The 26,971-nt window shown below is 55.0% G+C and overlaps 2 protein-coding genes across 6 annotated transcripts; one reads left to right on the forward strand and one right to left on the reverse strand.

Annotated features, from left to right (window-relative positions):
* On the reverse strand, positions 1–7,421 carry SNCG (synuclein gamma). 4 transcript variants are annotated; one of them, XM_025396118.1, is made up of 7 exons: positions 7,366–7,421; positions 6,802–6,897; positions 4,428–4,658; positions 3,558–3,599; positions 3,110–3,283; positions 576–647; positions 1–293 (listed from the first exon to the last, which is right to left on the reverse strand). In XM_025396118.1, the coding sequence occupies exons 3-6, from the start codon at positions 4,546–4,548 to the stop codon at positions 610–612; spliced, it is 375 nt and encodes a 124-aa protein (XP_025251903.1). In that variant the 5' UTR covers positions 4,549–4,658; positions 6,802–6,897; positions 7,366–7,421; the 3' UTR covers positions 1–293; positions 576–609. The 4 variants fall into 4 exon arrangements, with proteins under 4 accessions (XP_025251903.1, XP_025251902.1, XP_025251900.1 ...); XM_025396117.1 differs by lacking the exons at positions 6,802–6,897; positions 7,366–7,421 and having other exon boundaries at positions 3,110–3,237; positions 4,428–4,805; XM_025396115.1 differs by lacking the exons at positions 6,802–6,897; positions 7,366–7,421 and having other exon boundaries at positions 3–647; positions 3,110–3,237; positions 4,428–4,805.
* MMRN2 (multimerin 2) lies at positions 5,366–26,622 on the forward strand. Of its 2 annotated transcripts, XM_025396109.1 has the most exons (8): positions 5,665–5,798; positions 5,842–5,855; positions 16,775–16,903; positions 16,988–17,094; positions 17,196–17,276; positions 18,036–18,209; positions 18,343–20,160; positions 25,034–26,622. In XM_025396109.1, exons 3-8 carry the CDS (start codon positions 16,794–16,796, stop codon positions 25,414–25,416), a joined length of 2,673 nt encoding a protein of 890 aa, XP_025251894.1. In that variant the 5' UTR covers positions 5,665–5,798; positions 5,842–5,855; positions 16,775–16,793; the 3' UTR covers positions 25,417–26,622. The 2 variants fall into 2 exon arrangements, with proteins under 2 accessions (XP_025251893.1, XP_025251894.1); XM_025396108.1 differs by having other exon boundaries at positions 5,366–5,855.
* Positions 26,623–26,971: the final 349 nt, after the last annotated feature.

Below are 26,971 nucleotides of genomic sequence, written 5' to 3' on the forward strand. Positions count from 1 at the left end.
GCAGGAGTGGGCTCAAGTTTTATTTGGAATCATTTAAAAAAAAACTCACAGCAGCATATGTGGGGTCAGAAGGACCAGAGGGCGGGCGGGGCCGAGGGAGGGCAGTGAGGTCGGTGCAGCAGCACAGGTGGACAGGCCAAGGGTGGCCAGGGATGAGGGCAGGAGCGTGGGCAGCCGTAGGTCACTCAAGGCGGGCACTCCTTGTGCTAGGAAGGGATGGTGTCCAAGGCAGAGGAGCGCTCCTCAGGGCGTCTGCGCTGGCCTGTAGCCCTCTAGTCTCCCCCACTCTGGTCCTGGGAGAGAGAATGACCTGCACACCCAGCTCCGGGCCCCAGCCCTAATGGGCCACCCTGAGTCGGCTGGGAAAGGTTGTCCCCTGTGCCTCATGCCTGAGGGGTCATCCGTGGGGGGACTTCCCACTCAGGTTCAGGGTTAGCCCTGCCCACAATCCCTGTGGGGGCTGCGGAAGGTCTGGTGGGCCCTGGGAGCCCAGGAGGGAAGCAGTGAGTCTGTGGGGGATGGGGTCTCTACCCAGGAACCCCCGCCATGGTACACCCCAGAAGCCCAGCTCCTACCTCCTCTGCCACTTCCTCTTTCTCTTTGGCTGCCTCACCCTCCTGTTGGGGGGCAGATGGCTTCAAGTCCTCCTGTGGGGACAAAATGGGGCATGAGACCATGCAGAGAATGCAGACACCCCTAGCTGCCCTGCAACCAGGGCCTTGTCTACCCCGGCCTCAAGGAGGAGCAGAGGCCCCTCATGGCCTTATTGTACTTGGAGGGGCTGGAGGTGTTGGGGGTGTGCAGTTCAGACAATATCTGGGGCTCTGTCTGATGATGCCGAGGCCTTCCGGGGCACCAAGTACCCTGGAGCCCAGCTTCACCCCTCAAGCTGGTCCCCAGTCTCTGGGAAGCCCCTAGCTGGGCTTCATTGATGAGGAACCTGGGTGGGCTGGGGTGGAGTGGGGGTGAGAGTAGGCAGAGGCCCCTGAAGCCCCAGGTCTGACCCCACCCTCAGTAGCCCTACAAGGAAGGCCGATTGGGGTTCACATAGGGACTCTGAGGCCAGGCAGGCTTGGCATGCAGCTCAGGGCCTTCGAGCTCAAAGTGGTGGGGTGTGTCAGCATCAGATCAGGCTTGCTCCAGGTCCACTTCAGTCCCCAGGAGCATGAGTCCCTCTCCTTGCCTCCTGGACAGGCTCTGGGCTCAGGCTTGTCAGGGCCAGCAGAGGTTACACACTCCTCTCCCACTTTCCATCTTCTTCTATCTCCTGCACTCCATGCCAGCCAGACACTTGCGTGAGAGATCATGACAGCCGGGTATGTAGGACCACACTGGTGATTGGCCTGCACTCTGGCCTCAGCACCTGCCTCTGGTGGGGGGTATCCTGTCACCTCTGTGTTGCCCCAGGGCCATCCTGCCCCTTGACGGAGTGGGGCATAAAAGGGCAGTGCTGTGCTGGCTGGAGTCGGCCAGGCTCTCCAGGGGCAGGGCAGGTGGCCACCTGCTGAGTCCTGCCACCCTAAGGCTGATCATGAGGCCAAGGGCATGAGCGGCTAGATAGTCCCTGCTGAGGCCTTTCACAGTTCACTGGGAGATGAGTCGTGATTGGTTTTTGGGTGTCACCAGGAAATGAGTCTCCCTTGAGGTGGCTCCAAGGGCTCACTAGCCCTGCTCCAGGATTCACTAGGAACGCCCGGGCACCCTCACCCCAGCGTCTCTTTTGCTGGGGGTGAGGCGGGAGGGGCCTCCTGGGGCTCTATGTATTCTGCCCAGGACACATGATGATGATGATGATGATGATGATGGTCACCTTCCTCTGCTGGGTGCTCACATAGACCAGGAGAATCACTTCATGGAGGTCATGGCCCTGCCTCATCACACAGCCCAGGGAGACTGACACTCTCACCCCCATCTTGCAGATGAGGACACGGAGGCCCAAAGAGCTTCCTTCACTTCTCGAGGTCATACAACGAGGAAGGGAAACTAGGAGAGGGAGCAGCTGCCAGCTCCAAGGACATGGAGACCCTGTGCTGGCCCTGGAAGCAGACACCTGGGCATTGCCCCAAAGCCAAGAGGAGTAGGGCAGCCCCCACCCTTCCACCCACCCACTCCCAACGCAGGGGTTCTCCGTGCTGGGAGCCTCAGACTCCACCACCTAGGAGGTCTGTAACAGGTAGGAGAGCTGGACACTGCTCCCCCACCCCACCCCCAGGCTAGAATCCTAGCCCAGGCCAGCACCTGCACTGCCACAGGGTCTCTCAGAGTACAGGCTGCTCAGGGGAATTCCAAGCTCACATGAACTAGCCATGGGACCTTAGGCACATTAATCTCTCTGGGCCTTAGTTTCCACACCATCTCATGGGATTTTGTGTCTATTAAATGAACTAATAAGCGTACAATGCACAGAGCTTGCTGTGTCTCAGGTGCTGGGAAAACTCACCCAGCAGACACCCATGCCTGGGGAGCGCCCCACTGCTCCTGTGCTGTCTGCTATTGGGCCGCACACACATGTGTACATTCACACACATGTACACCCACACATTCGCACACAAATGCACCCACATGCTCACTCAGCACCCGTGCACACACACATACACAAAGGCAGCTGCACAGGGTAAGGTCAGAACCAGCACTGCTTTCCCACCACCAGGGGACGCTGCTTCCCTGAGGCTCCCAGCAGGAGGCAGCTGCCCCGCCCAGCGCAGGGAGGGAGGCTGGGCCCTGGGGGCGGGGCGAGTGCGACTCAGCCCCCGGCCTGGTGACCACTGCCCGGGAGGCTGTCTGTTACCATGTGGGACCCTGTTTTCACTTATAAAATGTGGTGTCTCCTAAATGCTGACAGCCGTCCAGAAAGAGTGGTTTTGAGCCTCACTTTCCTTGTCTATGAGATGGGCCCCCAAGTCCCCTCAATGGGGTGGTTGTGGGGATTCCAGACCCGAATGCAGGTTGAACAGCAAGCATGGACCCCACCGTGCTCGGTGCTGAAACTGAAGCCAGCCCCAGCCCCCCGTCATGTTTCCTGGGGTGTGGAGTGGAGTGATGCCGCCTCTACCCAGCAGCCTCTCTGGGCCCAGGAGAGGACTGAGAGGGTCTGAGGGCCGGGGCTCACCTTGCGCACCACCCCGGAGGTGACCGCGATGTTCTCCGCCTCCTCCACGGTCTTGGCGGCCACAGTGTTGACGCTGCTCACCACAGCCTCGCTCACGGCGTTGGCCTGCTCCTTGGTCTTCTCGGCCACTGCAGGAGGACACTGACTGGCCTCCGCCCCAGCCCCCAGGCAGGCCTGCTGGAGTCAGGCTCGCAGCCTCTTACTAGGAGCTCAGAGCCCTGGCTCTGCTGGGACCCTCCCCTGCTCCCTCAGACTCCAGGGCACCTCTGATGCTGGTGGGGGTAAGGAGACACCCACCCTAGTTTAGCCTCATGATCTGCAAGGGTCTGCAGGGTTTGGGACCCCAGCTGGGGGTAAGGCAGGACTCTAGGTTTGAGCCCAAGCACTAGGATGCAGGAGCCCAAGGGGTCCCAGCCCCCACGTGTCCCCTGGCCCTGAGGCTCCTCACCTGAGGTCACGCTGTGTACAACATTCTCCTTGGTCTTGGTTCCTGGGGAGGAAATGGAGCCGTCAGCCCGGACCCCACTCCAGGTGTTGTGGGCGGTCAGGACAAACACAACAGAACAGCTGGACAAGCTGCAGGGTGGGCGGTGGGGGCCGGGGTGGGGCGGGAGTGAGGATGGTGTCTGTGGGCTGGTGGCCCCTTCAGAGGGCCTCTTCCTGCTGTGTCTGGAAGAAGTGGATGGATGGCAAGGGGACAGGACAGAAGGTGGGGGACAAGAGAGAGCAAGCCTGAGGTAGGGACACTGACTAGACCCAGGGTCCAGCCCCTGCCTGGGTGTGGCCGGGCCTCAGAAGCAGCAACAGGACCGGCCGGAGCTGAGTCATTGGTTTGACCTCCCCTTCCTCCTCCGGAGAGCGCCAGGAGAGGATGCGGGGGAGGGAACACTGAGCCTAGGTCTCATCCCCCAGCCCACCCCTTCTCTCCGGGGAGGGTGGGGATCCGTGGCCTGGCTGCAGTTGCTCCCGTGTGGAGAGGGTGGGGGCCACCTGAGCACAGGCTGCTCATAGCTTCAGGGGCTCCAGGCTCAGGGGAGGCTGGTGTGCTTGGGCATGTCTTTGTGCATGCACAGACAGGTAGCCAGCCCTGTCTGCGGTCTCTGACACCCAGAGGCCCCGAGAAGGCCAGAGACAAACACACATAGGTGTGCACAGGGCATCGTGGGTGCTCCAGGGTCTGGAGACCCCACCTTAATAGCCAGGGCCTCACCCCCTCCCAAAATGCCTCCCTGGGGCTTGGGAGTAAGGTCTGGCGAAGGTAACTGGGCACCTCATCCTCTGGCCACTACACTGTCCCACCCTGCCATGCCCCACTTACCCACATACATGACCCCCTCCTTGGTCTTCTCAGCTGCTTCCGTCACCCCCTGCTTGGTCTTCTCCACCGCACCCACCACGCCCTCCTTGGCGATGGAGAAGCCCTTCTTGAAGACATCCATGGTGGGTGTGCAGGGTTGGGCTGCTGCGGGCAGGACGGAGCTGGATCTCCCTGTGAGCTGCGGGCTGGAGCTGGCTCGAGTGCTGCCGCAGCGGCTGTCCCCGCTGCCTCCTATTGACGCCGATGAAATATTGATGCGGAGGCCAGCTGGAGCCCAGCCAGCCCCGCGTGCAGTGGGGGCAGGGAGGGAAGGAGGGAGGGAAGGAGGCCCGGCCTCACCTTCCTCCAGGATAGGAAGGCAGAGACCAAGCTCCCTGGGCTCCTGCTGGCTCAGCCCAGCTCTCCTGCCCCGTGCCCTCCAGGGGCTGGAGGGGGCTGGCCACCTCCCAACCCATCCCTGTCCCTCATTCATTTGCTGCCCTGCCCACCCATGGGGGCAGCTCTAGCTGGGTGCTCTTGGCCCCGGGGGCGCTGTGTCTAGGCTACAACTGGACAGACAGGCACAGAGAGGGGAGGCGCCTTGGTCAATGTCCCCCAGCATCCCAGTTAGGGGTCAGGGCTCCACATAGGCCTGTCAGGTGAGAGTGGCCAACCTCCCGCAGCCTGGGCTGTGCAGCTACCCACCAGCATCCTGGATGCCGCTAGACCCTGGTTGGAGGATCTGAGGTGGGTGGGGGTGGGGAAGTGAAGGACTTCCCCATGTCCTGGCCTCTGGCTGCATGCTGTGTGACCCCAGAATAGTCCCTTCCCTTCTCTGAACTGAAGGTGCTGAGGAGGCATGAAGTGCCCCCCATTTCCTGGCCAGCAGTGTGGCTGGGCAGCAGGTCCCCCGAGATGGACCTGACCACTTCCTGTGGCCCTACCTCAAAGTCCACGCTCTTTTCATGGCTCCCAGGGAGCAGGTTCCCATAAGGATGCGTTTGGTGGGGCCACCCGCTGTGTCTACCACATTCCCAGAGTCCCCTGAGCCAAGTCCTCAGGGACAGGAACTGGCTTGTGTGGTTGGCAGCGCCTGTGGGGGCCAGCCAGGGTGGTTGGGGGGCAGGACAAGACCCACCGGGTAGGCCGGCCCAGGCCACTTCCTCTCTTTGTTGTCCTCATATTTTCTTTTCCTCCTGAGATTTAACTTGAAGACAACGTCACTAGCAGTTTCTGGAGCCACTTGCCAAGGCTGAGTGTGAGCTGAGCCTGCCCCGCCGCCAAGATGATCCTGAGCTTGCTGTTCAGCCTTGGGGGCCCCCTGGGCTGGGGGCTGCTGGGGGTATGGGCCCAGGCTCCCAGTACTAGGCTGTCTGATCTGCAGAGCTCCAGGCTACCTGGGGTCTGGAGGGCAGAGGCTGAGGACACCGGCAAGGATCCCGTTGGACGGTAAGAGGGCCTGGACCTTGGCAGAGGTCATGGAGTAGGATCTGAGTCCCAGCTCAGCTAGACCAGAGCCTCTCTAGACCTCACGTCCCATCTGTGAAATGGGCTAATCGAAGCTATCTGCTGGGCCAGCTGTGAGGCTGAACAAGTCTAGCCTGGACTTGGTGTTTCAGGATCCACCTAAGAATGACAGGGAGTTCCCTGTCGGAGCCATGGTAGGGAATGGGGCTTGGGGGGCTGGTGGGGAGGCACAGCTCCTACCATCAATCACCCAGCATGGGGCACTGGGGGACTGTGGCTGAAGCCATTGCCAGCTGGCCTGGCCATGCCTCCTGTTCTTCGAAAGAAATCAATTCTGAAAGCTGACACCCAGCAAGGCTGCCCTCAGATTTTGATCTGAGTTCCCTGGGGACCTGACTCTGAGTGCCCAGCAGTGAGCAGAGAAGGCACCCTGCTCTCCACAGCATAATCCAGGGAGCTCTGCCTCAGTGACCCCGAGAGTGGGCAGGATGGTCTTGCAACTGGACCCAGAACACAGCTTTCCAACGTTCTATTTGTACAGGGCCAGGGCCCCTCCTGCTGATGAGGTATTGGGCCTGTAAGTCCCCCCTCATCTCCAACTGCCCCTCAGTCAGAGCAGCAGGTGCTGTTTACGGGGCTAGTCTCGGGGCCAGGCACCTTGCCATGTGTATCTCAGTTCATCCCTCCAACAGCCCCACTTACAGAGGAGGAGCCCGAGGCTCAGAGAGGCTGAGGGGCTTGCCCAAGGTCACACAGCTAAGGAGCAAGATCTGAGTCTGACTCCAGAGCTCATAGTCAACTCTTCGCAGCACTCGAAGCCAGCCCCAACCCCCAGATGCTCCTACCCCCACCCTCCTGCCCCCGCACACCAGACCTGTTTGGCTAAGGGCATCTACATGGATGTAGGGAGTGAGGGGGGCCAACTTACACTTCTGTGAGGTGAATGAGAGCCGCCATCGCAGAGCGGACCTGCCTGGGAGAGGTCTCATTTGGCTTCTGAGTTGCAGGTTTGTTGGGTCCTTTCCTGAAAACGGATTTGACCAGGGAGGGGCAAGAGGCCCCTTAGTGAGGGGCTGGTGGCAGTGGTGTGGGGAGCAGTGGCTGAGCAGCTGGCCATGGAAAAACCTCATTCCCGCCTGCCACCAACTCTGCTCAGGGCTGGGAAGCGCAGGTGATTCTCAGTGGTGGGGCGGGGAGGGGGTGCGGGGCAGGGGCAGGGTGGATCCAGACACTCCGCTCTGATTTCAGCACCAAGGAAGCTCCATGCCTGAGTCTCAGGCCACCTTCCTCCTTTTGATGAAAGGGAGGATGAGGGGACCCGGTGGACAGGAGGGAGGAGGGAGCTGCTCCTCTTCCTCCCCGGGGTCTTGGTTGTGGGAGACATTGCTCCCTTAGCCCCAAGGAGTGAGGGTCTGGGAACTGCTGTCGGGCAGCCCTGCAGGGGCCCTGCAGTCCTTCTCTGGGGGTTCTCAGAGTGGGAGGGTGCATGTACCTGGACCAGGAATGCCCAGGTGTCCCAAGCCTGGAAGCCCCCTGCCTGCAAGGCTCTCCTTCCCACATCCAGAAGCTGCAGTCTCCACAGGACAAGCCCATGTTCTCTCAACAAGCCCGGATGGGCTGGTGAGAAAGGAAGGAAACGCCACGGCTTCCTGGGCTGATTGCTTCCCGTGCTCCTGTGACCAGGGAGGCGGAAGCGTGCTCCAGTCCCCGTCCCTGCAGCAGGGGAAGGGGAGGCAGATTGGGTTCCACTAGCAGGGGTGGTGACACCGACACCATCACAAGGAGGCTCGGCTGCCAGAGTCAGGCATTCTGCCCTGCCTTTGCCGCTCACGTTTCCAGAGCCCCAGGGCTAGGCCGGGCCCTGGATGCAGGCCCCAGTAAGACCCTTTGCAAGGAAAAGCTTGAATAGAACCACTATGTCCTCAGACTTCCCTGCGGTGGAGAAGTGAAGGGGTTAACTGCTTCTTAGGTCGCCAGGGACCCCGAGGGGCCCAGCCCAGGGAGTCAGCAGCCTGAGCATTAGGACTCTGGGAGGACGAGGCTCTTTCTGTGCCCTGACTCGGGGATGTCTAGAATGTGAGCGCCTCAGACCCAGGATTTGCTGTCCCAGTGGAACTCAGTCTGCTGTAGGGACTATGCTGAGCCCCAGGCAAGGTGTCCTATCTATCACATTGCTGTGACAGCTCAGAGGGGTGGGGATGCCCCCCAGGGCCACAGAGCTCCTAAGTGACAGTGAGAGCCGGGGCCCACCCAGGCATTCTCTGTCCTGTCCCCCCAAGAGGGTGGCCGTGTAGGGGACGCTGCTGCCAGCAGGCTGGTTGGCCCCAGTCACCAGCCTCAGGCTTCTCCTGACCCTCACACCAGGAGCCTTGGGATTTTCCCAGCTGGGAGCTTGTGGCCCAGAGAAGTCCAGCATATGGCTAGAGGTCACACAGGAGCAGGGCGGAACACAAGCCACGATGCACCTTTTGCACTTGTTCCTCCCCCATCCTCACCCCCCCCTCCCCCCGTGCCTGACCCCTGCCGGGCACAGAGCTCTTGACATCAACAGGGAAGAGCCCCCACTGGCCAGAGCTGAAGATTCCAGAACTACGCTCAGGGGTTCTCAGCTCTGGGCTGGCCCCTGAGAGAGCCTCGGGCTTCTCTGCCAAGGCCCTTTTCTGACTCAAGGACAAAACCCTGTGAGTTTCTCCCCTGGAATGGTCAGGTTAATGGCTGGCTTCAGGGCATCAGAAAGCAAGGCTGCTGAGAACACGCCCTCCTTGCCAAGGAAGACTTGAGGGCCCCTGGGAGGGCGTTTCCTGGCTGGGGATGGGAAGGCACTCCACACAATCTGCATAATGGATGCGCCCTCCCCCGCCTACAGGCTCCCTCCCCCTTCCCCCCAACACCCGCTCTGCTCTGTTTGCCGCAGAGGCACAGCTTCTTCGCATTTCAATGACGGGGGAAGTGCCTTGCTCAAGGTCACTGTAGGTTCAGGGAGGAGGAGGAGAGGAAAGCACAGGCCACCCAGCTTCCGTTTAAAGCTCCAAAGGAGTCCACATACCCTCCCATCTGGGTGGGGAAGCAGGTTGGGGCAACAGAAGACCAAGAGCAGCTCCAAACCAGGCCAGGGGAGCCCCACATTCACTCTGGGTTGGCCACTGGGAGATGAGGGCACCCAGCAGGACTCCCCAAGGGAGGGCACAAAGATAAAGCCAGCCTGAGATGGAGGGGCAGAGGGAAAAATGGGCGCTTCAGCAAGTTGGGCCAGGGGCATGGGCATCAAGGGCCAGCAAGAAGCTGCCAAGAGCTGGAGGAAGCCAAAGCAAAGGTCAAGAATGTTCCCAGGGTTCTGGGCCAGCAGCCTGTACTGTGCCAAGGGAGGGCCTGCCCAGGGCGGGCAGTGTGGGCAGAGAGAATAGCGGTGCTGAAGCCCAGGGTCTGGGCAGGTCAGCGGAGAAAGTTCCTGGGCAGGAAGGGTGGGCGGCATAGTTTCCACTTCCAGGAGCTTGAGGTGGAAAGTCCCGGTCACTCCTAGCAGACTGGACCAGGCCAGGCGTGCCTGGGGCACAGGCCTTCCAGGCCCTCTGCAGTAGGTCAGAGGTTTGCGAGGAATGGAACTTTGTTTAGAGAGAGTTTCTCAACCCTGGCACTACTGACATTTTGGGCTAGACAATTCCTTGCTGTGGGGTGTGGAGATGTCCTATGCATTGTAGGTATTTGGCAGCATCTTTGGGCCCCGCCCATGAGACGCCCAGTCGTGAGTAGCACCCACCACCCAGTCGTGACAATGCACCTGGGGAAAGTCCCCTCTCCTCCCATTGAGAACCACTGGTCTAAGAGAGATTTTTCCCTAGGACTGAGCCCATATTCCAGGAGTTTCCATGGGGCCCCAGGTGGGTGTCTGTGCAAGCGAGCCTGTCACCTGTGGCTCCTGAGCTCTGGGGCCAGTGCCTTCCCAGCCCTCTGTTTCAGTGTTGAGTGAGCATTCCTTCCTTCCATCCTTATGGTGAGGTGACCCCTTTTCACACTGACTGATTCCTTGGAGATGCACTGGCCCCTTCCTGGTCTCTGTTCCCATTGGCTGGCATATCAAATCCTGAGCCAACACCCATCGTTTTCATCCCTTGGCTTTGGAGTCAGTCTTGATAGTTGTGAGAGAAACTCCCTACTCATTGTTGTCTTCCAAAATGCTCTTTCTTTTTTTCTTTTGAGACAGGGTCTTGCTCCATTGCCCAGGCTCGAGTGCAGTGGTTCACTGTCGGCTCACTGCGACCTCCACCTCCTCGGCTCAAGCAATCCTCCCACCTCAGTCTCCCAAGTAGCTGGGACTAGAGGTGTGCACCACCACGCCCAGCTAATTTTTGTATTTTTTGTAGAGACAGGGTTGTGCCACGTTGCCCAGACTTGTCTGAAACTCCTGGACTCAAGCGATCCACCCGCCTGGGCCTCCCAAAGTGCTGGGATTACAGGCGTGAGTCACTGTGCCCGGGTTCCAAAATGTTCTTGATTATTCATCTGCATTGTCTTTTCCTGATGAAAATGATTTTATTTATTTTTTAAAGTTTCATTTTTATTAGTTACACATACTCATAGGCAGGGGAGTGGGCCAAATCCAGCCCCTCACCTGTTTTTGCTAACAAAGTTTTATTCAAGCACAGCCAGGCTGGTTCATTTACGTATCGTCAGTGACTGCTTTTGTGGTACAATGGCAGAGTTGAGTAGATGGGACAGAGTTCATGTGGCCTGGAAAGCCTGAAACCATGGCCAGCATCAGGGGCATGTGACCCATGCAGTCACACACAAGGCCCTGCCCTCTGGAGGGCTCCTCCCTGGGTGTCATCATCTTGAAATTCTTCATACTTTTTGAAGGAGAGGCCCCACGTATTCGTTTTGCACTGGGCCTTGCAGATTATGTAGCTGGTCTTGTGTCAAATATTTACTATCTGTACCTTTAGAAAAAAAGTTTGCTGATCTCCTGATTAGGAGTCAACTGGTTCTATAAGGCTTGCTGAGACGGTCAGAAGCCCCAGCACCCTCTGGTCCCAAAGGCAATGACTTTCAACTTTGCAGGTGATTCTTTCGCATTTACCTCTGTATCACTAAATAACATGCTTGCATTGCTGCTTCTTTTTTTTTTTTTTTTTTTTTTTTTGAGACGGAGTCTCGCTGTGCTCCCAGGCTGGAGTGCAGTGGCGTGATCTCGGCTCACTGGAAGCTCCGCCTCCCGGGTTCACGCCATTCTCCCGCCTCAGCCTCCCAAGTAGCTGAGACTACAGGCGCCCGCCACCACGCCCAGCTAGTTTTTTGTATTTTTAGTAGAGACGGGGTTTCACCATGTTAGCCAGGATAGTCTCGATCTCCTGACCTCGTGATCCACCCGCCTCGGCCTCCCAAAGTGCTGGGATTACAGGCTTGAGCCACCGCGCCCGGCCTCATTGCTGCTTCTTGGGAGGTAGCATTATCTTTTTTTTTTGAGATGGAGTTTCACTCTTGTTGCCCAGGCTGGAGTGCAATGGCGCGATCTTGGCTCACTGCAACCTCCACCTCCCAGATTCAAGCGATCTTCCTGCCTCAGCCACCCGAGTTGCTGGGATGGAGATAGCATTATCTTTGAGTCAGATGTCATTCCTACCCCAAAGCAAATGCATGTGCATGTATTCATAGGGCCACATGTACTGCTCAGCATTAAGCCTTGAACTAAACTGAAACTTTTTTGCCCCCTTGCACACTTTTTGTTTTCCTTGTAGTAAAAATTTAGAACTCTCAGAGTTCTAAAATTTCATGTGTCTTGCTTTTTTCTTTTGCTTATTCCGTGTCTTTATCACTAACTCAGCTCCACACCCTCAGCCAGTTGTCCACATCTGCTCTCTACACTCTCATTCATGCCGGATGTCGGAGCAGCTGCGTCTTCTTGGAGATGCGGCTCCCAGAGCCTCCAGGTATGTTCTGATGTGGACTGCTGCCCTCATACCACAGCCCATTGTCGTCCTGGGGGTTCCCTTCACCTGGTTTTTATGTTGGAACCTGTTTCCTGATCCTGTGCCTTCTCTTTCTTGATTTTCTCTATTGTTCTGTTGGAGTGTTTCCTGTGGCACCACGGTTCTGCATCCTGGGTGTGCCATGCAATAACCCAGAGAGCCTTAAAATGCTGGTGCTCAGGCCCTAATCTCAGGGGGTCTGGAAGACTATTATTTTTCTTTCTTTTTATTATTATTATTATTATTATTATTATTATTATTATTGAGATGGAGTCTCACACTGTCACCCAGGCTGGAGTGCAGTGGCATGATCTTGACTCACCACAATCTCCACCTCCCGGGTTCAAGCAATTCTCCTGCCTCAGCCTCCCAAGTAGCTGGGATTACAGGCGCCCACCACCATGCCCAGCTAATTTTTTGTATTTTTTAGTAGAGACAGGGTGTCACTATGTTGGCCAGGCTGGTCTCAAACTCCTGACCTTGTGATCTGCCCACCTCGGCCTTCCAAAGTTCTGGGATTACAGGCATGAGCCACCGTGCCTGGCCTCTTTTTATTGTTTTTTGTAGAGATGACGTCTCACTATATTGCCCAGGCTGGTCTCAAATTCCTAGTCTCAAGCAGTCCTCCTGCTTTGGCCTCCCAGTGTTGGGATGACTGGCATGAGCACCTAACCCAAGACATTATTATTATTATTATTATCATTATTATTGAGACGGAGTCTTGCTTTGTCACCCAGGCTGGAATGCAATGGTGCAATCTCCACTCACTGCAACCTCTGCCTCCCGGGTTCAAGTGATTCTCCTGCCTCAGCCTCCCGAGTAGCTGGGATTACAGGCATGCACCACCATGCCCAGCTAATTTTTGTATTTTTAGTGGAGACGAGGTTTTGCCATGTTTGCCAGGCTGGTTTGGAACCCCTGACCTCAAGTCATTCCCCTGCCTTGGCCTCCCAAAGTGCTGGAATTACAAGCATGAGCCACCACACTCGGCCCCAAGACTATTATTTTTAATTATTTTTAAAGTGCCACACAATGGTTTTGTTTTTGAGTGTGTTTTGTTTTGTTTTGTTTTGTTTTTTTGAGGTGGGGGTCTCACTATGTTCTCCAGGCTGATCTCGAACTCCAGGCCTCAAGCAGTTCTCCCACCTCAGCCTCTTGAGTAGCTGGGATTACAGGTGCAAGCCACCACATCTGGCTTGCATGATGGTGTTGATGTGCAAGCAATATTTCAAACCACTGCTCATCAGGTAGTCTCCTGATGAGGGATACGTGGGAGGCCAATGTTCTGAAACCTGGGTCATTTGAAAATATCTTTATTCTCACTCCCACACTGATTCATAGTTAGGCTGGATATAGGATTCTGGGTTGTAAATTATGTTTCTTCAGTATTTTGAATGCAATCCTCACTGTGTTCCAGTTTCCAATATTGCTGCTGAGAGGTTCAAAGCCATTCCAGTTACCAATTTTGTATGCGTGTGTTTGTCTTGGTTTTCCTTGCTGGAAGCATGTAGAGACCATCTTTGTTCCCAGAGTTCTAAAATTTCATGATGACGTATTTTGATATAAGTGTATTTTCATCATATTGCAGGTAATTGGTGCTGCTCTGAATCTGAAAATTGAAGTCCTTCACTTCCGGAATATGTTTTTGGTTTGTTGTTGAGACAAGGTCTCGCTCTTTTGCTCAGGCTGGAGTCCAGTGGCGCAGTCATAGCTCACTGAAGCCTCAACCTCCCGGGCTTACAGGACCCTTCCACCTCAGCCATCTGAAGAGCTGGGACTACAGGTGCACACCAGCACACCTGGCTAATTTTTCAGTTTTTTTGTGGAGATTGAGATCTTGTCATGTTGCTCAGGCTGGTCTCAAACTCCTGAGCTCAAGTGATCCTCCTGCCTCAACTTCCCAAAATACTGGGATTACAGACATGAGCCACCATGCCCAGCCTGATTTTTTTTCATTGATGATTTCCTCCCTCTGTTCTCTCTTTCAGAAATTTGTACTATTTCAATGTTACATTTGCAAGACTCGTCCTCTATTTTTCTTTTCTCTTTCCAATTTTTCATCTCTCTGTTTGCTCTTTTAGGGAAAATTCTTTAACTTGACCCTCTGACATTTCCATTAAATTTATTTTCATTTCTACTGTTATGTTTTTAATTTCCAAGAGTTCTTTTTTGTTCTTTGAATGTTCACCCTTCCTCTCCCATCCCCCCTCATTTTTTTTTCTTTTTCATAGATTCCTGGTCTTGTTTCTTGGGTGCAGTAATTTATTTTATCAACCTGGAAATCTTAGTGCAAATGTTTCAGTGGTTCTCTTCTCCTTACGCAGGCTTAGTTTTTGTCCAAGTTGGTATTTTTTCGTTTGCCCACTTTGATCTCTTTTTTTTTTTTTTTTTCTTTTTTTTGGAGATAGGGTCTTGCTCTGCACCCAGGCTGAAGTGTAGTGGCATAATCATGGCTCACTGCAGCCTCGAAATTCTGGGCTCAATCAATCCTCCTACCTCAGCCTCCTGAAGAGCTGGGACTACGGGCATGTGCCACCACACCTGGCTAATTTTTTGTAGGGATGAGGTCTCACTATGTTGCGCAGGCTGGACTCAAACTCCTGGGCTCAAAGGATCCTCCCACCTCAGCCTCTCACAGTGCTGGGATTACAGGCGTGCGCCACTGTACCTGGCCCTCTTTTGGAATACAATGTTTCTCGGGTAAATCTTGGATGTCTGCTCACTTGAGAAAGACTGAGAAACTGACTGGAAGCTGGGGTGTATGGATACCCTTTTCTGTCCCGTTTTGTCATAGGATCTTCTGGTTGGTTATTTTTATGGGAGGACCCCTGGTGTCAGCAGCTTTGGGTCTTTTCCTCTTGGGCTGGCTCATTTTCCTGAGAAACTTTTCCAGTCTGCTGCTGAGAGGGTAAAGCAGGCTAGGGGCTCAGCACTCAAAATATGGTCACTTAGCTGGGCACGGTGGCTTCTGCCTGTAATCCCAGCACTTTGGGAGGCCGAGGCAGGTGGATCATGAGGTCAGGAGTTCGAGACCAGCCTGGCCAACGTAGTGAAACCCCGTCTCTACTGAAAATACAAAAAAATTAGCCGGGTGTGGTCGCGGGTGCCTGTAATCCCAGCTACTTGGGAGACTGAGGCAAAGAGAATCGCTTGAACCTGGGAGGTGGAGGTTGCAGCAAGCTGAGATCGCGCCACTGCACTCCAGCCCAAGCGACAGTGCAAGACTCCGTCTCAAAAACAAGAGAAAAAAAAAAAAAGTCACTCGAATCCCCCACCCTTGCCTTTCCCAGCACTATCCCTGTGTGACAGTGCTTGACGGCCCCAGGACAAAGACCAGCTCCGGAGAATAAAATCCTGGCACTGACAGTCACTTTACCACCAAGGCCTCTGAACGCCGCTTTCTAAGAGCTCACAGATGTGGCCACTTCTCCCACGTCCACCATCACTCAGTCGAAACTGCCATTATCTCCCCCTAGACCCTGGACACAGCTGCCAACATCTTGCCCTCCCATCCTCTCTGCACCCAGGAACCAGGGTGGCTCTTTCACGCCACTTCCCTGCTGAAACCCCTCCATGACTTCCCATGCCCTCAGGACACAGGCCAGCTCCTCTGCTGAGGTCTGGCTTCTCCTTTCATCCCAGCCTCCTTCTGCAGCCCCTTCCTCACCCCTACGCACCCCTGTCACATCCGGTGCCTCATCCAACTTTCCGGCTTTAAGACATAGCCCCATTAGCTCCTTCTCCTAAAAGTCTCTGCAGATCCTGGCACCTCTCACCCATTCTAAGAGTGCTCTCCCTGGGGACCCTGAAGGGAAAGTCTCTACCTCCACATCCACACCCTGAGCTTGAGCGCAGCACCCAGCACCCAAGAGGTGCTGAGCTGTACTGTGCCACGGAGATCATTGCCACTTGCCACTTTGATGAGCTCTGTTCTGGGAGCTGGCTGCCTGGGGAAGGGCTCTCTGACCACTGCCACAGACCCCATGGAGTCAGCCACTGGGTCAGTGAACTGGAGCTCCATCAGCATGAGCGTCCCCCGGCTCCTGGGATCACCACAGTGCATGCTGGTGAAGGGCCAGGATGGAGGGGCTACCTCTCAAGTGTGCAGGATACTGAGCGTGACCTCCAACCACCTTGCATGACCTTGATGTGGTGGCCATCCCAGAGAAGACACTGCTCCACCCAGCTGCTTACCTTTCCTTAGGACAACTGTTTGAAAGTCCATTTCTAGAATGATCCTAATGGGCATGGCCAGGGAGCTGGTCCTTCACATAAGTAGCAACTGGGCAGGCTGCCAGGGCAGTTGGAATGGGGCAGTGGAGCTGTGTTCACAGAACACTTGTCAGGAGCCAGGCACCTGGTATTCCTCTACCCACTTAAAGGAGGGCATTACCATCGCCATTGTATAGATGGGGAAAGAGAAACTCCCTAAGCGCCTCACTCGGGGTCACACAGTCAGAAAGCGTGAGGGATTCAAACCCAGGACTCTCCAGCCCCAGCTGCACCTTGGTAGCAGGAGAAACAGCGAGAGCTTTCTGGCTCTGCGGCTAACCTCACCGAAGGGAATCCATGCAGACAGCTGCAGTGCACATGGTGTTTTCCCCACACTCTGGCTGTTAGTTTTGTCGGCTAAAACAGTCATCACCCTGGAGCTGCTTTTCACAGTTCTAGATTTTGGTGGGTTTCTCAGCCTCTCTGTGCTGGCTCGGGGAGGCTTCAGGAAGGGGGTGGAGCAGGTGCCCTCTTTGCAGGTAGGGATTGTGAAACGTTTGGTCTGGAGCCCAGGGATGAATAATGCAGAGGGCTCTCTTCACAGGATAATGGATTCCAGAATCCCAGCACTGCTCCGGCAGGAGGTGGGGACTGGTGGCTCTGCACTGGCACCCCCTGTTGACCTGGGTGTGGCTCAGCAGCCTTCTCCTCTTGCTTGTTTTCCAGTAACTGGTGCCCCTACCCGATGTCCAAGCTGGTCACTTTACTAGCTCTTTGCAAAACAGAGAAATTCCTCGTCCACTCGCAGCAGCCATGTCCGCAGGGAGCTCCAGACTGCCAGAGAGTCAAAGTCATGTGAGTAGGGGAGGGTGGGCCATTCGCCCAGGCCTGGAGCGAGCCCTCCCTGGAGTCACTGAGTCAGCCCTCCTCCTCCTCCAGGTACCGCATGGCCCACAAGCCAGTGTACCAGGTCAAGCAGAAGGTGCTGACCTCCTTGGCCTGGAGGTGCTGCCCTGGTTACACGGGCCCCAACTGCGAGCACCACGGTAGGGCTCCCTGCTGCACCCCTCCCCACTTGACCTCTGATCCCCAAAGTCAAGCAGCTCCTCTGACCACTGGGGTCAATATCTAATGCTTTCTTCTGCAGATTCCATGGCAATCCCTGAGCCTGCAGATCCTAGTGACAGCCACCAGGAACCTGGGGATGGACCAGTCAGCTTTGAACCTGGTGTGTTGCTTTCCGGAAGGGGCAGGCAGACAGGCAGGCAGGCTACTGGGGCCCACGTAGCCAGCTGGCCCTTTCTTCTGTGATACAGCAGTGCCATTTCAGGGAAACCTTGCCTCCAGAATCAGCAAGGACTCCTCTGTGGCCTGCACCACCTCCCACCTTGAAGGCCAGGCTCACCGGGCTCCCAGCTGCCTGCTGGCCAAGCACACACACCCTTTTCCTTCACCCCATCTTCTGGGAAGTACTGGTTCATCTGACACTTTCCTTGTCCCCTGAACCACACAAACCCTTGTGCCTGGAAAAAGCATTCTCACCCTTCCCCACAGCCCTAACCAGAGCCAGGAAGTCATACTGTCCTTGGTCTTGGAGTCAGCACAGGAAACCAACCAAAAGACATCATTTGCATCAGGGCCCTTCAAGGCTGGGCCCAAGATTGAGAAAGCAAATCAGTGTCATTATGTGGTGAAGTATTTATTGACAAGGGCTGCCAAGAATGAAGTTGTGAGGCCATGTGCATGTGCTGAGGAGGGGAGTGGACCATGATTGATTAGTCATGTCTGCTGTGGGTGTAGGAGGCAGGATGAGGGTTCACTTGCTATGCATTTGCCCTCCAGGGGCTTAAGGCTTCTAAGCTCCTGCTCAGAGGACATCAGCAGCTACCTTCCCTGCTCTCAGCCCTCAACGATCCTTCTGTGAACCTCGTGATTGTCCCAGACCTGGTGAGTTAGCCCTTGACATTTATGTCTGCTGTGCATTTAGGCCACCTGGCTGCAGCGATCAGTGAGGTTGAGGTGCAACAGGAACAGCAGGAACACCTTCTGGGAGATCTCCAGAATGATGTTCACCAGGTGGCAGACAGCCTGCCAGGCCTGTGGAAGGCCCTGCCTGGTAACCTCACAGCTGCAATGATGGAAGCAAATCAAACAGAGCACGGTGAGTGGCAGGCTCTAGGGGCTGAGGAAGAGCCTGGTCACATTGAGGGGAGGAGGGGAGGACCCCGCTGGTCCCAGCCTGGGAGGAATGTCTGCTCCTACAGGGCTTGTGTCACACCACACGTCTGTTGCAGAGTTCCCTGACAGATCCTTGGAGCAGGTGCTGCTACCCCACGTGGACACCTTCCTACAAGTGCATTTCAGCCCCATCTGGAGGAGCTTTAACCAAAGCCTGCACAGCCTTTCCCAGGCCATAAGAAACCTGTCTCTTAATGTGGAGACCAACCGCCAGGCCATCTCGAGAGTCCAGGACAGTGCCGTGGCCAAGGCTGACTTCCAGGAGCTTGGTGCCAAATTTGAGGCCAAGGTCCAGGAGAATGCTCAGAGAGTGGGTCAGCTGCGGCAGGACGTGGAGGATCGCCTGCACGCCCAGCACTTTACCCTGCACCGTTCGATCTCAGAGCTCCAGGCCGATGTGGACACCAAATTGAAGAGGCTGCACAAGGCTCAGGAGGCCCCAGGCACCAATGGCAGCCTGGTGCTGGCAACGCCCCAGGCTGGGGCAAGACCTGAGCCAGAGAGCCTGCAGGCCAGGCTGGGCCAGCTGCAGAGGAACCTCTCAGAGCTGCACATGACCACGGCCCGCAGGGAGGAGGAGTTGCAATACACCCTGGAGGACATGAGGGCCACCCTGACCCGGCACGCGGATGAGATCAAGGAACTGTACTCCGAATCCGACGAGACCTTCGATCAGATTAGCAAGGTGGAGCGGCAGGTGGAGGAGCTGCAGGTGAACCACACGGCGCTCCGTGAGCTGCGCGTGATCCTGATGGAGAAGTCTCTGATCATGGAGGAAAACAAGGAGGAGGTGGAGCGGCAGCTCCTGGAGCTCAATCTCACGCTGCAGCACCTGCAGGGTGGCCATGCCGACCTCATCAAGTACGTGAAGGACTGCAACTGCCAGAAGCTCTACTTAGACCTGGACGTCATCCGGGAGGGCCAGAGGGACGCCACGCGTGCCCTGGAGGAGACCCAGGTGAGCCTGGACGAGCGGCGGCAGCTGGACGGCTCCTCCCTGCAGGCCCTGCAGAGCGCCGTGGACGCCGTGTCCCTGGCTGTGGACGCTCACAAAGTGGAGGGCGAGAGGGCGCGAGCGGCCACGGCGCGGCTCCGGAGCCAAGTGCAGGCGCTGGATGGCGAGGTGGGAGCGCTGAAGGCGGCCGCGGCCGAGGCCCGCCACGAGGTGCGCCAGCTGCACAGCGCCTTCGCCGCCCTGCTGGAGGACGCGCTGCGGCACGAGGCGGTGCTGGCCGCGCTCTTCGGGGAGGAGGTGCTGGAGGAGATGTCCGAGGAGGCGCCGGGACCGCTGCCCCTGACCTATGAGCAGATCCGCGTGGCCCTGCAGGACGCCGCCAGCGGGCTGCAGGAGCAGGTGCTCGGCTGGGATGAGCTGGCCGCCCGAGTGGCGGCCCTGGAGCAGGCCTCGGAGCCCCCGCGGCCGGCAGAGCACCTGGAGCCCAGCCATGACGCGGGCCGCGAGGAGGCCGGCACCACCGCCCTGGCCGGGCTGGCGCGGGAGCTCCAGCGCCTGAGCAACGACGTCAAGCGTGTCGGGCGGTGCTGTGAGGCCGAGGCTGAGGCCGAGGCCGGGGCTGCCTCCCTCAACGCCTCCCTTGACGGCCTCCACGACGCACTCTTCGCCACCCAGCGCAGCTTGGAGCAGCACCAACGGCTCTTCCACAGCCTCTTTGGGAACTTCCAAGGACTCATGGAAGCCAACGTCAGCCTGGACCTGGGGAAGCTGCAGACCATGCTGAGCAGGAAAGGGAAGAAGCAGCAGAAAGGCCTAGAAGCTCCCCGGAAGAGGGACAAGAAGGAAGCGGAGCCTTTGGTGGACACGCGCGGCACAGGGCCTGTGCCGGGTGCCTTGGGCGCGGCGCTCTGGGAGACAGGTGAGTTCCTGGACCGGGGAGACTGGACGAGTCAAGGAGGCCAGGGCGGGCTGGCGGCAGCTCTTCTGCCTCCAAGAGGGCCAGGAAGAGAGAGAACAGCATGGCCATCGGTCACCCCTATTGGGTCCACCTTCCCTTTGGCCCACCTGCTTTTCAGGGGTGTGGGCCTCTCAAGCTACCTGGCTTATGGGGAGACAGGAGAAGTCACAAAAACCACCTGCTAGTGCCATAGCCCGTGAACGGCAGAGCCTGGAGGCCACACGCACACCAGGGCCGTGTACTGCTGCAGAGAGGGGAGCGCCTCCTGCCCTGCCAGGGGAGCCCTCAAGTCCCCACATCTCAACTCTTCACCTCACCCCCTTAATTCCCATGTGCGTTTAAGCCACTGTATCTAGGTAGAATGTGGCTAGGGACTGCAGCCACTTGCAGCCCCACTTAGCTACTGTTTCACTTTCCATGATTTTAGTTTCTTTTTTCTGTTTTTGTTTTTGTTTTGTTTTGTTTTGTTTTTTGAGATGCCTCTCACTTTGTTGTCCAGGCTTGAGTACAGTGGTGGGATCATGGCCCACTGCAGCCTCGACCTTCCCAGGCTCAGCTGATCCTCCCACTTCAGCCTCCAGAGTAGCTGGGACTTACAGGCATGTGTCACCATGCCTAGCTAATTTTTGTACTTTTTGTAGAGACGGGGTCTTGCTATGTTGCCCAGGCCGGTCTCAAATTCCTGGGCTCAAGCAATCTGCCCACCTCAGCCTCCTAAAGTGTTAGGATTACAGATGTGAGCCATGTGCCCAGGCTTGATTTCAGTTTCTTGCATCAACCACGATGAGAAAATAGGTGAGTACAGTAAAATAAGATTTTGAGAGAGGGAGAAACCACATTCATATAACTTTTATTGCAGTATATTGTTATAATTGTTTTATATTTTATTATTGTCATTAATCTCTTACTGTGCCTAATGTACAAGTTAAACTTTGGCACAGGTATTTACATAGAGGGAAAAAAAAGTATATATTGGGTTTAGTACTGTCTGAGATTTCAGGCACCTGCTAACGTCTTGGAACACACCTCAGTGGACTGTGCAGGGAAAGCCATGGGCGCTGTAAGGAGCTCATTCCCTCTGCAAATACAGTTAACCTGTCTCACCGCTCTGTGCTAGTCCCCTTCCTGGGCTTTACCACAATGACCCATCCCAACAGGTCAATGACACACTCATCAGCACTACCACCTTACGTGAAACTGAGGCGCAAACAGAAGTTTCCTGCTTGCACAGCTAGTGAGCAGCAGAGGAGCACTGTCTTTAGGGTGCTCGTTCTTCCCTTCCAAAAGGCCCTCCATGGCTGGTCCCTGCAGGGCCCTGGGCCTGGGAGCTGGCTTTGAGGTTGAAGGGATGTGCGACCAAGCTTCCCATCCCCTCCCTGAGTGTGGTCCTGGGAGGGGGACAACTAGGCTCTGTGTCTCAAGTGACTCTCTCTGTCAGAGGCTGGCCTTGGAGCTGTGGCCACACCCCACCCACACACAGGGCTAAATACAAGGCCACCATCTTAGCCATGGCCATGCGCAGCCTGGTGTGTGGCAAGTCCAAGGCCTTGTTGAAGGTCCCGTCCCAGGCAGCCCCTGCCCCTGCTGACCCTCCCTATGGCCCAAGAGGCAATGTGGAGCAGTGGGAAGCACCCAGGCTCTGGCATCACTTGTCTGCTTCTTCCTCAGTAAAATAGCAGAATCCCTACCCATGTCAAAGTTGTGTTATGAAGACTGCTGCGTTTACCAAATACCTAGCATGAAGCTTACCTCATGTAGGAATGCAGTCAACATTTTCCCATTTCCCCAGCATTTTCAGGGTCCAGGCTGTGTCCACCTACACTGACACTTCTCTCTTGTTTCCTCTTGTGGTGGTGCAAGGCTTCAATATGCTGATGACTTTCAGAATTTGCCTGATGGTTTGGAAATGTGTTTACCATGACGATATTTATTTCAAAAAAATGTTTTCCTTCAAAACAAATTTCCAGGCCAGGCGCAGTGGCTCATGCCTTTAATCCCAGCAGTTTGGGAGGCTGAGGTGGGTGGATCACCTGAGGTCAGGAGTTTGAGACCAGCCTGGCCAACATGGTGAAACCCCATCTCTACTAAAAATACAAAATTAGCCGGGTGTGGTGGTGGGCGCCTGTAATCCCAGCTACTCAGGAGGCTGAGACAGGAGAATCACTTGAACCTGGGAGGCAGAGGCCGCAGTTAGCTGAGATTGCGCCACTGCACTCCAGCCTGGGCAAGAAAAGCAAAACTCTGTCTAAAAAAAAAAAGAATTAGCCAGGTGTGGTGGCAGGCACCTGTAATCCCAACTACTTGGAAGGCTGAGGCAGGAGAATCGCTTGAACCTGGGAGGCAGAGGTTGCTGTGAGCCAAGATAGCTCCACTGCACTCCAGCCTGGGCGACAGAGTAGGAGTCTGTCTCAAACACAGACACACACCCACACACACCCCAAATTTCCCTTTATTTGTCTGTAGGGAGGCTGTAGGGCTTCAATGTGTGCCCTGCAGGGAAGCACACTCTGAGTTTGCACAGCCCTTCGAAGCCACATCTTAGGGCCTGTCTGGCGAAAGGCTGGGTTGAGGGGGTCTCCCTCTGCGGCGAAACTCCCTGCGCGGGCGCCCGGACGGAACGGCCGGAACAAGGGCCTAGCACCGGTAGAGGGCGCTGCGGGCCGGCCTGCCTTTGGCTAGGCGAGAGACCCACCTGCTGGGTGTTAGGGGAATTGCAGAGGCAGCCGCTGGCCTCTGACTTGGCACAATCTTTTTTTTTTTTTTTTTTTTTTTTGAGATGGAATTTCACTCTTGTTGCCCAGGCTAGAGTGCAATGGCGCCATCTCGGCTCATCGCAACCTCCGCTTCCCGGGTTCAAGCGATTCTCATGCCTCAGCCTCCAGGCTAGCTGGGATTACAGGTATGCGCCACCACGCCTGGCTAATTTTGTATTTTTAGTAGTGATGGGGTTTCTCCATGTTGGTCAGGCTGGTCTCGAGCTACCGACCTCAGGTGATCCGCCTGCCTTGGTCTCCCAAAGTGCTGAGATTACAGGCGTGAACCACTGCGCCCAGCTGACTTGACACAATCTTAACACAAATGGGAAAGCTATTCTCAACTGTCTAATTCTCAGAAAATCTTCCAGAACTAGAGAAAAGCAACATTTTTTTATTCAAAAGTCTTGCTGAATTGGGAGTCAAAGAGCTGAGGCTCAAGTTCCGGGAGCCAAGTCAGTAATTGCTCAGCAAACTGCTCCTTTACAGGCTTTGGTTTCATCACCTAAGAAGTGGGGACCTTGTTTTAAACCCCTACAGAGGGAGCAGGTTGAGGAACCCCACAGTAGACATGACCTTGTTGGTGCCAAGGCCAGTGTCACAGCCAGGACCCAAGTAGGACTCACCCTTCCTGTGCTGTCTCCTGACCCTGTCCCCCCTACCTGCCCAACCATGCTGGCCAGGCAGCACGACTGGCTTCTTCCTGGCTGTTTGTGCACCCTCCACCATGGCAGCTTCCTCTGCCTCTGCCCGTGCATGGGCCCAGCACCAGTGTTCTGTCGGTGTTCCTGTCCTAAGGCTGGCCAAAGTGCTCCCTGCAGAGAATCAGAAGTCAAGAGATTCAAGGTCTGCTCCCAGGAGGCTTGGTAATTTACTAGTTGTGTGGTCTGGAGCAACAAGCTTTTTCTTTCTGGGCCTCAATTTACCCATATGTAATCTCAGGGCTCTGTGCAACATTTTGAAAAACCACATTAAGATGACCAGCTCACACCTGTAATCCCAGCACTTTGCGGGGCTGAGGTGGGAGGACCGCTTGAGCCCAGTCTGGGCAACAGAGCAAGACTCTGTCTCTACAAAAAATGAAAAATTAGCCAGGCATGATGGCGTGTGCTTGTAGACCCAGCTACTCAGGAGGCTGAGGTGGGAGGATTGCTTGAGCCCAGGAAGTTGAGGCTGCAGTGAGCCATGATCTCAATGCACTCCAGTCTGGGCAACAAGAGACCATTTATCAACTAAAAAAAAGACCAGCTTGAAGGGGCTTCTCTTCCCTGGCTTCACCTGCTCTTTCCTTCTGTCTCCAAGGTTCTGTCTTCAACATCCAGGAGGAGGACCAGCCTTCATAGCTCTGCAAATACCTTCCCAGTGTTAGCATTATTATTACCTTGAGGATGGATATTTTCTCCCTTTCCCCTGAGTATCTCAAGATTCCTAGCAGGTAGTGGTCTGGGAGTCAGAGACCCGTGTTCCCATCCCAGCCTGCCATTTACAAACCATGTAACCTTGGGCAGCCGGTGAAGGATTCAACCTGTTTTGTCAATCGGGCATACTGTCTCTCAAGGAAGGTGGAAGGAAAAGGAATCAAACGAGAAAGTGCTTTGTGGCTGGGCATGGTGGCTCACCTGTAAGCCTAACATTTTGGGAGGCTGAGGCTGGAGGATCACTTGAGCCCAGGAGGTTGAGATCAGCCTGGGCAACATAGTAAGACTCCATCTCTACGAGAAAAAAAAAAGGCAGGGGGCTGCAGTGTCATGACCGCCACTGCACTCCAACCTGGGAGACAGAGTGAGACCCTGTCTCAAAAAAAAAAAAAAAAGAAAAAAAAGAAAAAAGAAAAAGCGTTTTGTTAAAATGTTAATCAGCTGAGACAACAGACTTGCATTTTCCTTCCTCTCAGTTAGTGAAAAACTGAGAATTGGCCATCTAGCTCTGCTCCTGCAATAACACTGCTGTTGCGAATATCTAGGTTATCTAGAAATAGTGACCTATTTCCAGTGCTAATAAGGTGAGGACGGCGGGGCTCAGGGTTTAATTTCCCACCCAATGGCGTAAGGGATGAGTCACTGAGCACTTTCATGTTTCAGGATCCCCTGTGGCCTTCTATGCCAGCTTTTCAGAAGGGACGGCTGCCCTGCAGACAGTGAAGTTCAACTCTACGCACATCAACGTTGGCAGCAGCTACTTCCCTGAACATGGCTACTTCCGAGCCCCTGAGCGTGGTGTCTACCTGTTTGCAGTGAGCGTTGAATTTGGCCCAGGGCCAGGCACTGGGCAGCTGGTGTTTGGAGGTCACCATCGGACTCCGGTCTGTACCACTGGGCAGGGGGGTGGAAGCACAGCAACGGTCTTTGCCATGGCTGAGCTGCAGAAGGGTGAACGAGTGTGGTTTGAGTTAACGCAGGGATCAATAACAAAGAGAAGCCTGCCGGGCACTGCATTTGGGGGCTTCCTAATGTTTAAGACCTGAAGCCAGCCCCGATCTGATCAGACATCATGGACTCGCCCAGCTCTCCCTGGCATGGGGCTCTGGCCAAGGATGGGCAGGAGGTCATTCAGTTGGTCTGTCTTTTCCCTGGAAACCTTCTGCAAAGATAGTGTGGTGTATGTGGCCTCCCTCTAGCTGCATGGGGCTTGGCCACTTCTCCAGGATGAGAAGGACTGGAATGCTTCTCCGGACAGGACATGGTCCTAGGAAGCCTGAACCTTGGCTTGGCATGCCTTCTCAGACAGCCTGGCCTGGGCTCCAACTCTTCGCCACACCCTGTATTCTACAACTTCTTTGGTATTTTGCTCCTCCTGTGGTTGGAAACTTCTGTACAACACTTTAAACTTTTCTCTTGCTTCCTCTTCTCTTCTCCCTAATCGTATGATAGAAAGATATTCTTTCCCAGGAAGAACGTTTAAAATGGAGGCAACATTTTGGCCAACACTGGAAAGCACTAGAGGGCAATGGGATTAAACCAACCTGCTTGGTCTCTATTAGTAATGGAGATGACAGTCTGGCCAATCAAGGGAAAGGAAATTAGTACCTTTAGTTTCAGTCATTCCTTGTATGATATGGTTTGGCTGTGGCCCCACCTGAAATATCATCTTGAATTGTAATCCCTATAATCCCCACATGTCAAGGGAGAGATCAGGTGGAGGTAATTGGATCTTGGGGCAGTTCCCCCATGCTGTTCTCGTGATAGTGAGTTCTCATGAGATCTGATGATTTTTATAAGTGTTTGGTAGTTCCTCCTGTGTTCATTCTCCTTACTGCCACCTTGTGAAGAAGGTGCCTTGGTTCCTCTTTGCCGTCTGCTGTGATTGTAAGTTTCCTGAGGCCTTCCCAGCCTTGAGGAACTGAGTCAATTAAACCTCTTTCCTTTATAAATTACCCAGTCTTGGGCAGTTCTTTATAGCAGTGTGAAAATGGACTAATACATTTGTATTAATCTGTAATTTAAATTTCATCTCTTTCTCCTTGCCTTACATAGAGTAAAGGCCAAGACATGCCAAACGTGAACTAAAATGTGTAGGGCCTTCACCGTTTTTACTTCCTCCAGTATCTTGGGACCATCGTAATTCTTGTTAGCGTCTCTAACCGGGAGGCAGCTGAGGGAGGAGGGAAGGAAGACTGTAAAAAATCCCCCTCAATAATGATCAAATTTGGAATAAAGTGATGCCCTTCAAATCTCTGCCTCATTTACTTCTGGAGGGCAAAAATAATTGGTAGAGTAGGTAGAAAAATATGGGACAATGTGAAACTATGTGGGTAAATGTGACTTGGATTATTCTAGGCCCTGTTATGTAGAATGATTTCAGTTCTACAGTATACAGATACAGTATATTCCTGTAATATACCAGCATACGGTTTTCAAAAAATTTCAGATCCTAGAGCAAACTGGCCTGAGAAAGCAGTCGTCTGGCTATCAGAAACAAGGGTTTTTTTGATATTAGGTACTCAAAATTTGTTGAATATAGTCTTCTCAGATTGCTGAGGCAGGAGAATTGGTTGAACCTGGGAGGCGAAGGTTGCAGTG

This window comes from Theropithecus gelada, chromosome 9, assembly GCF_003255815.1.
Source record: "Theropithecus gelada isolate Dixy chromosome 9, Tgel_1.0, whole genome shotgun sequence".
Taxonomy (NCBI): Eukaryota; Metazoa; Chordata; class Mammalia; order Primates; family Cercopithecidae; genus Theropithecus; species Theropithecus gelada.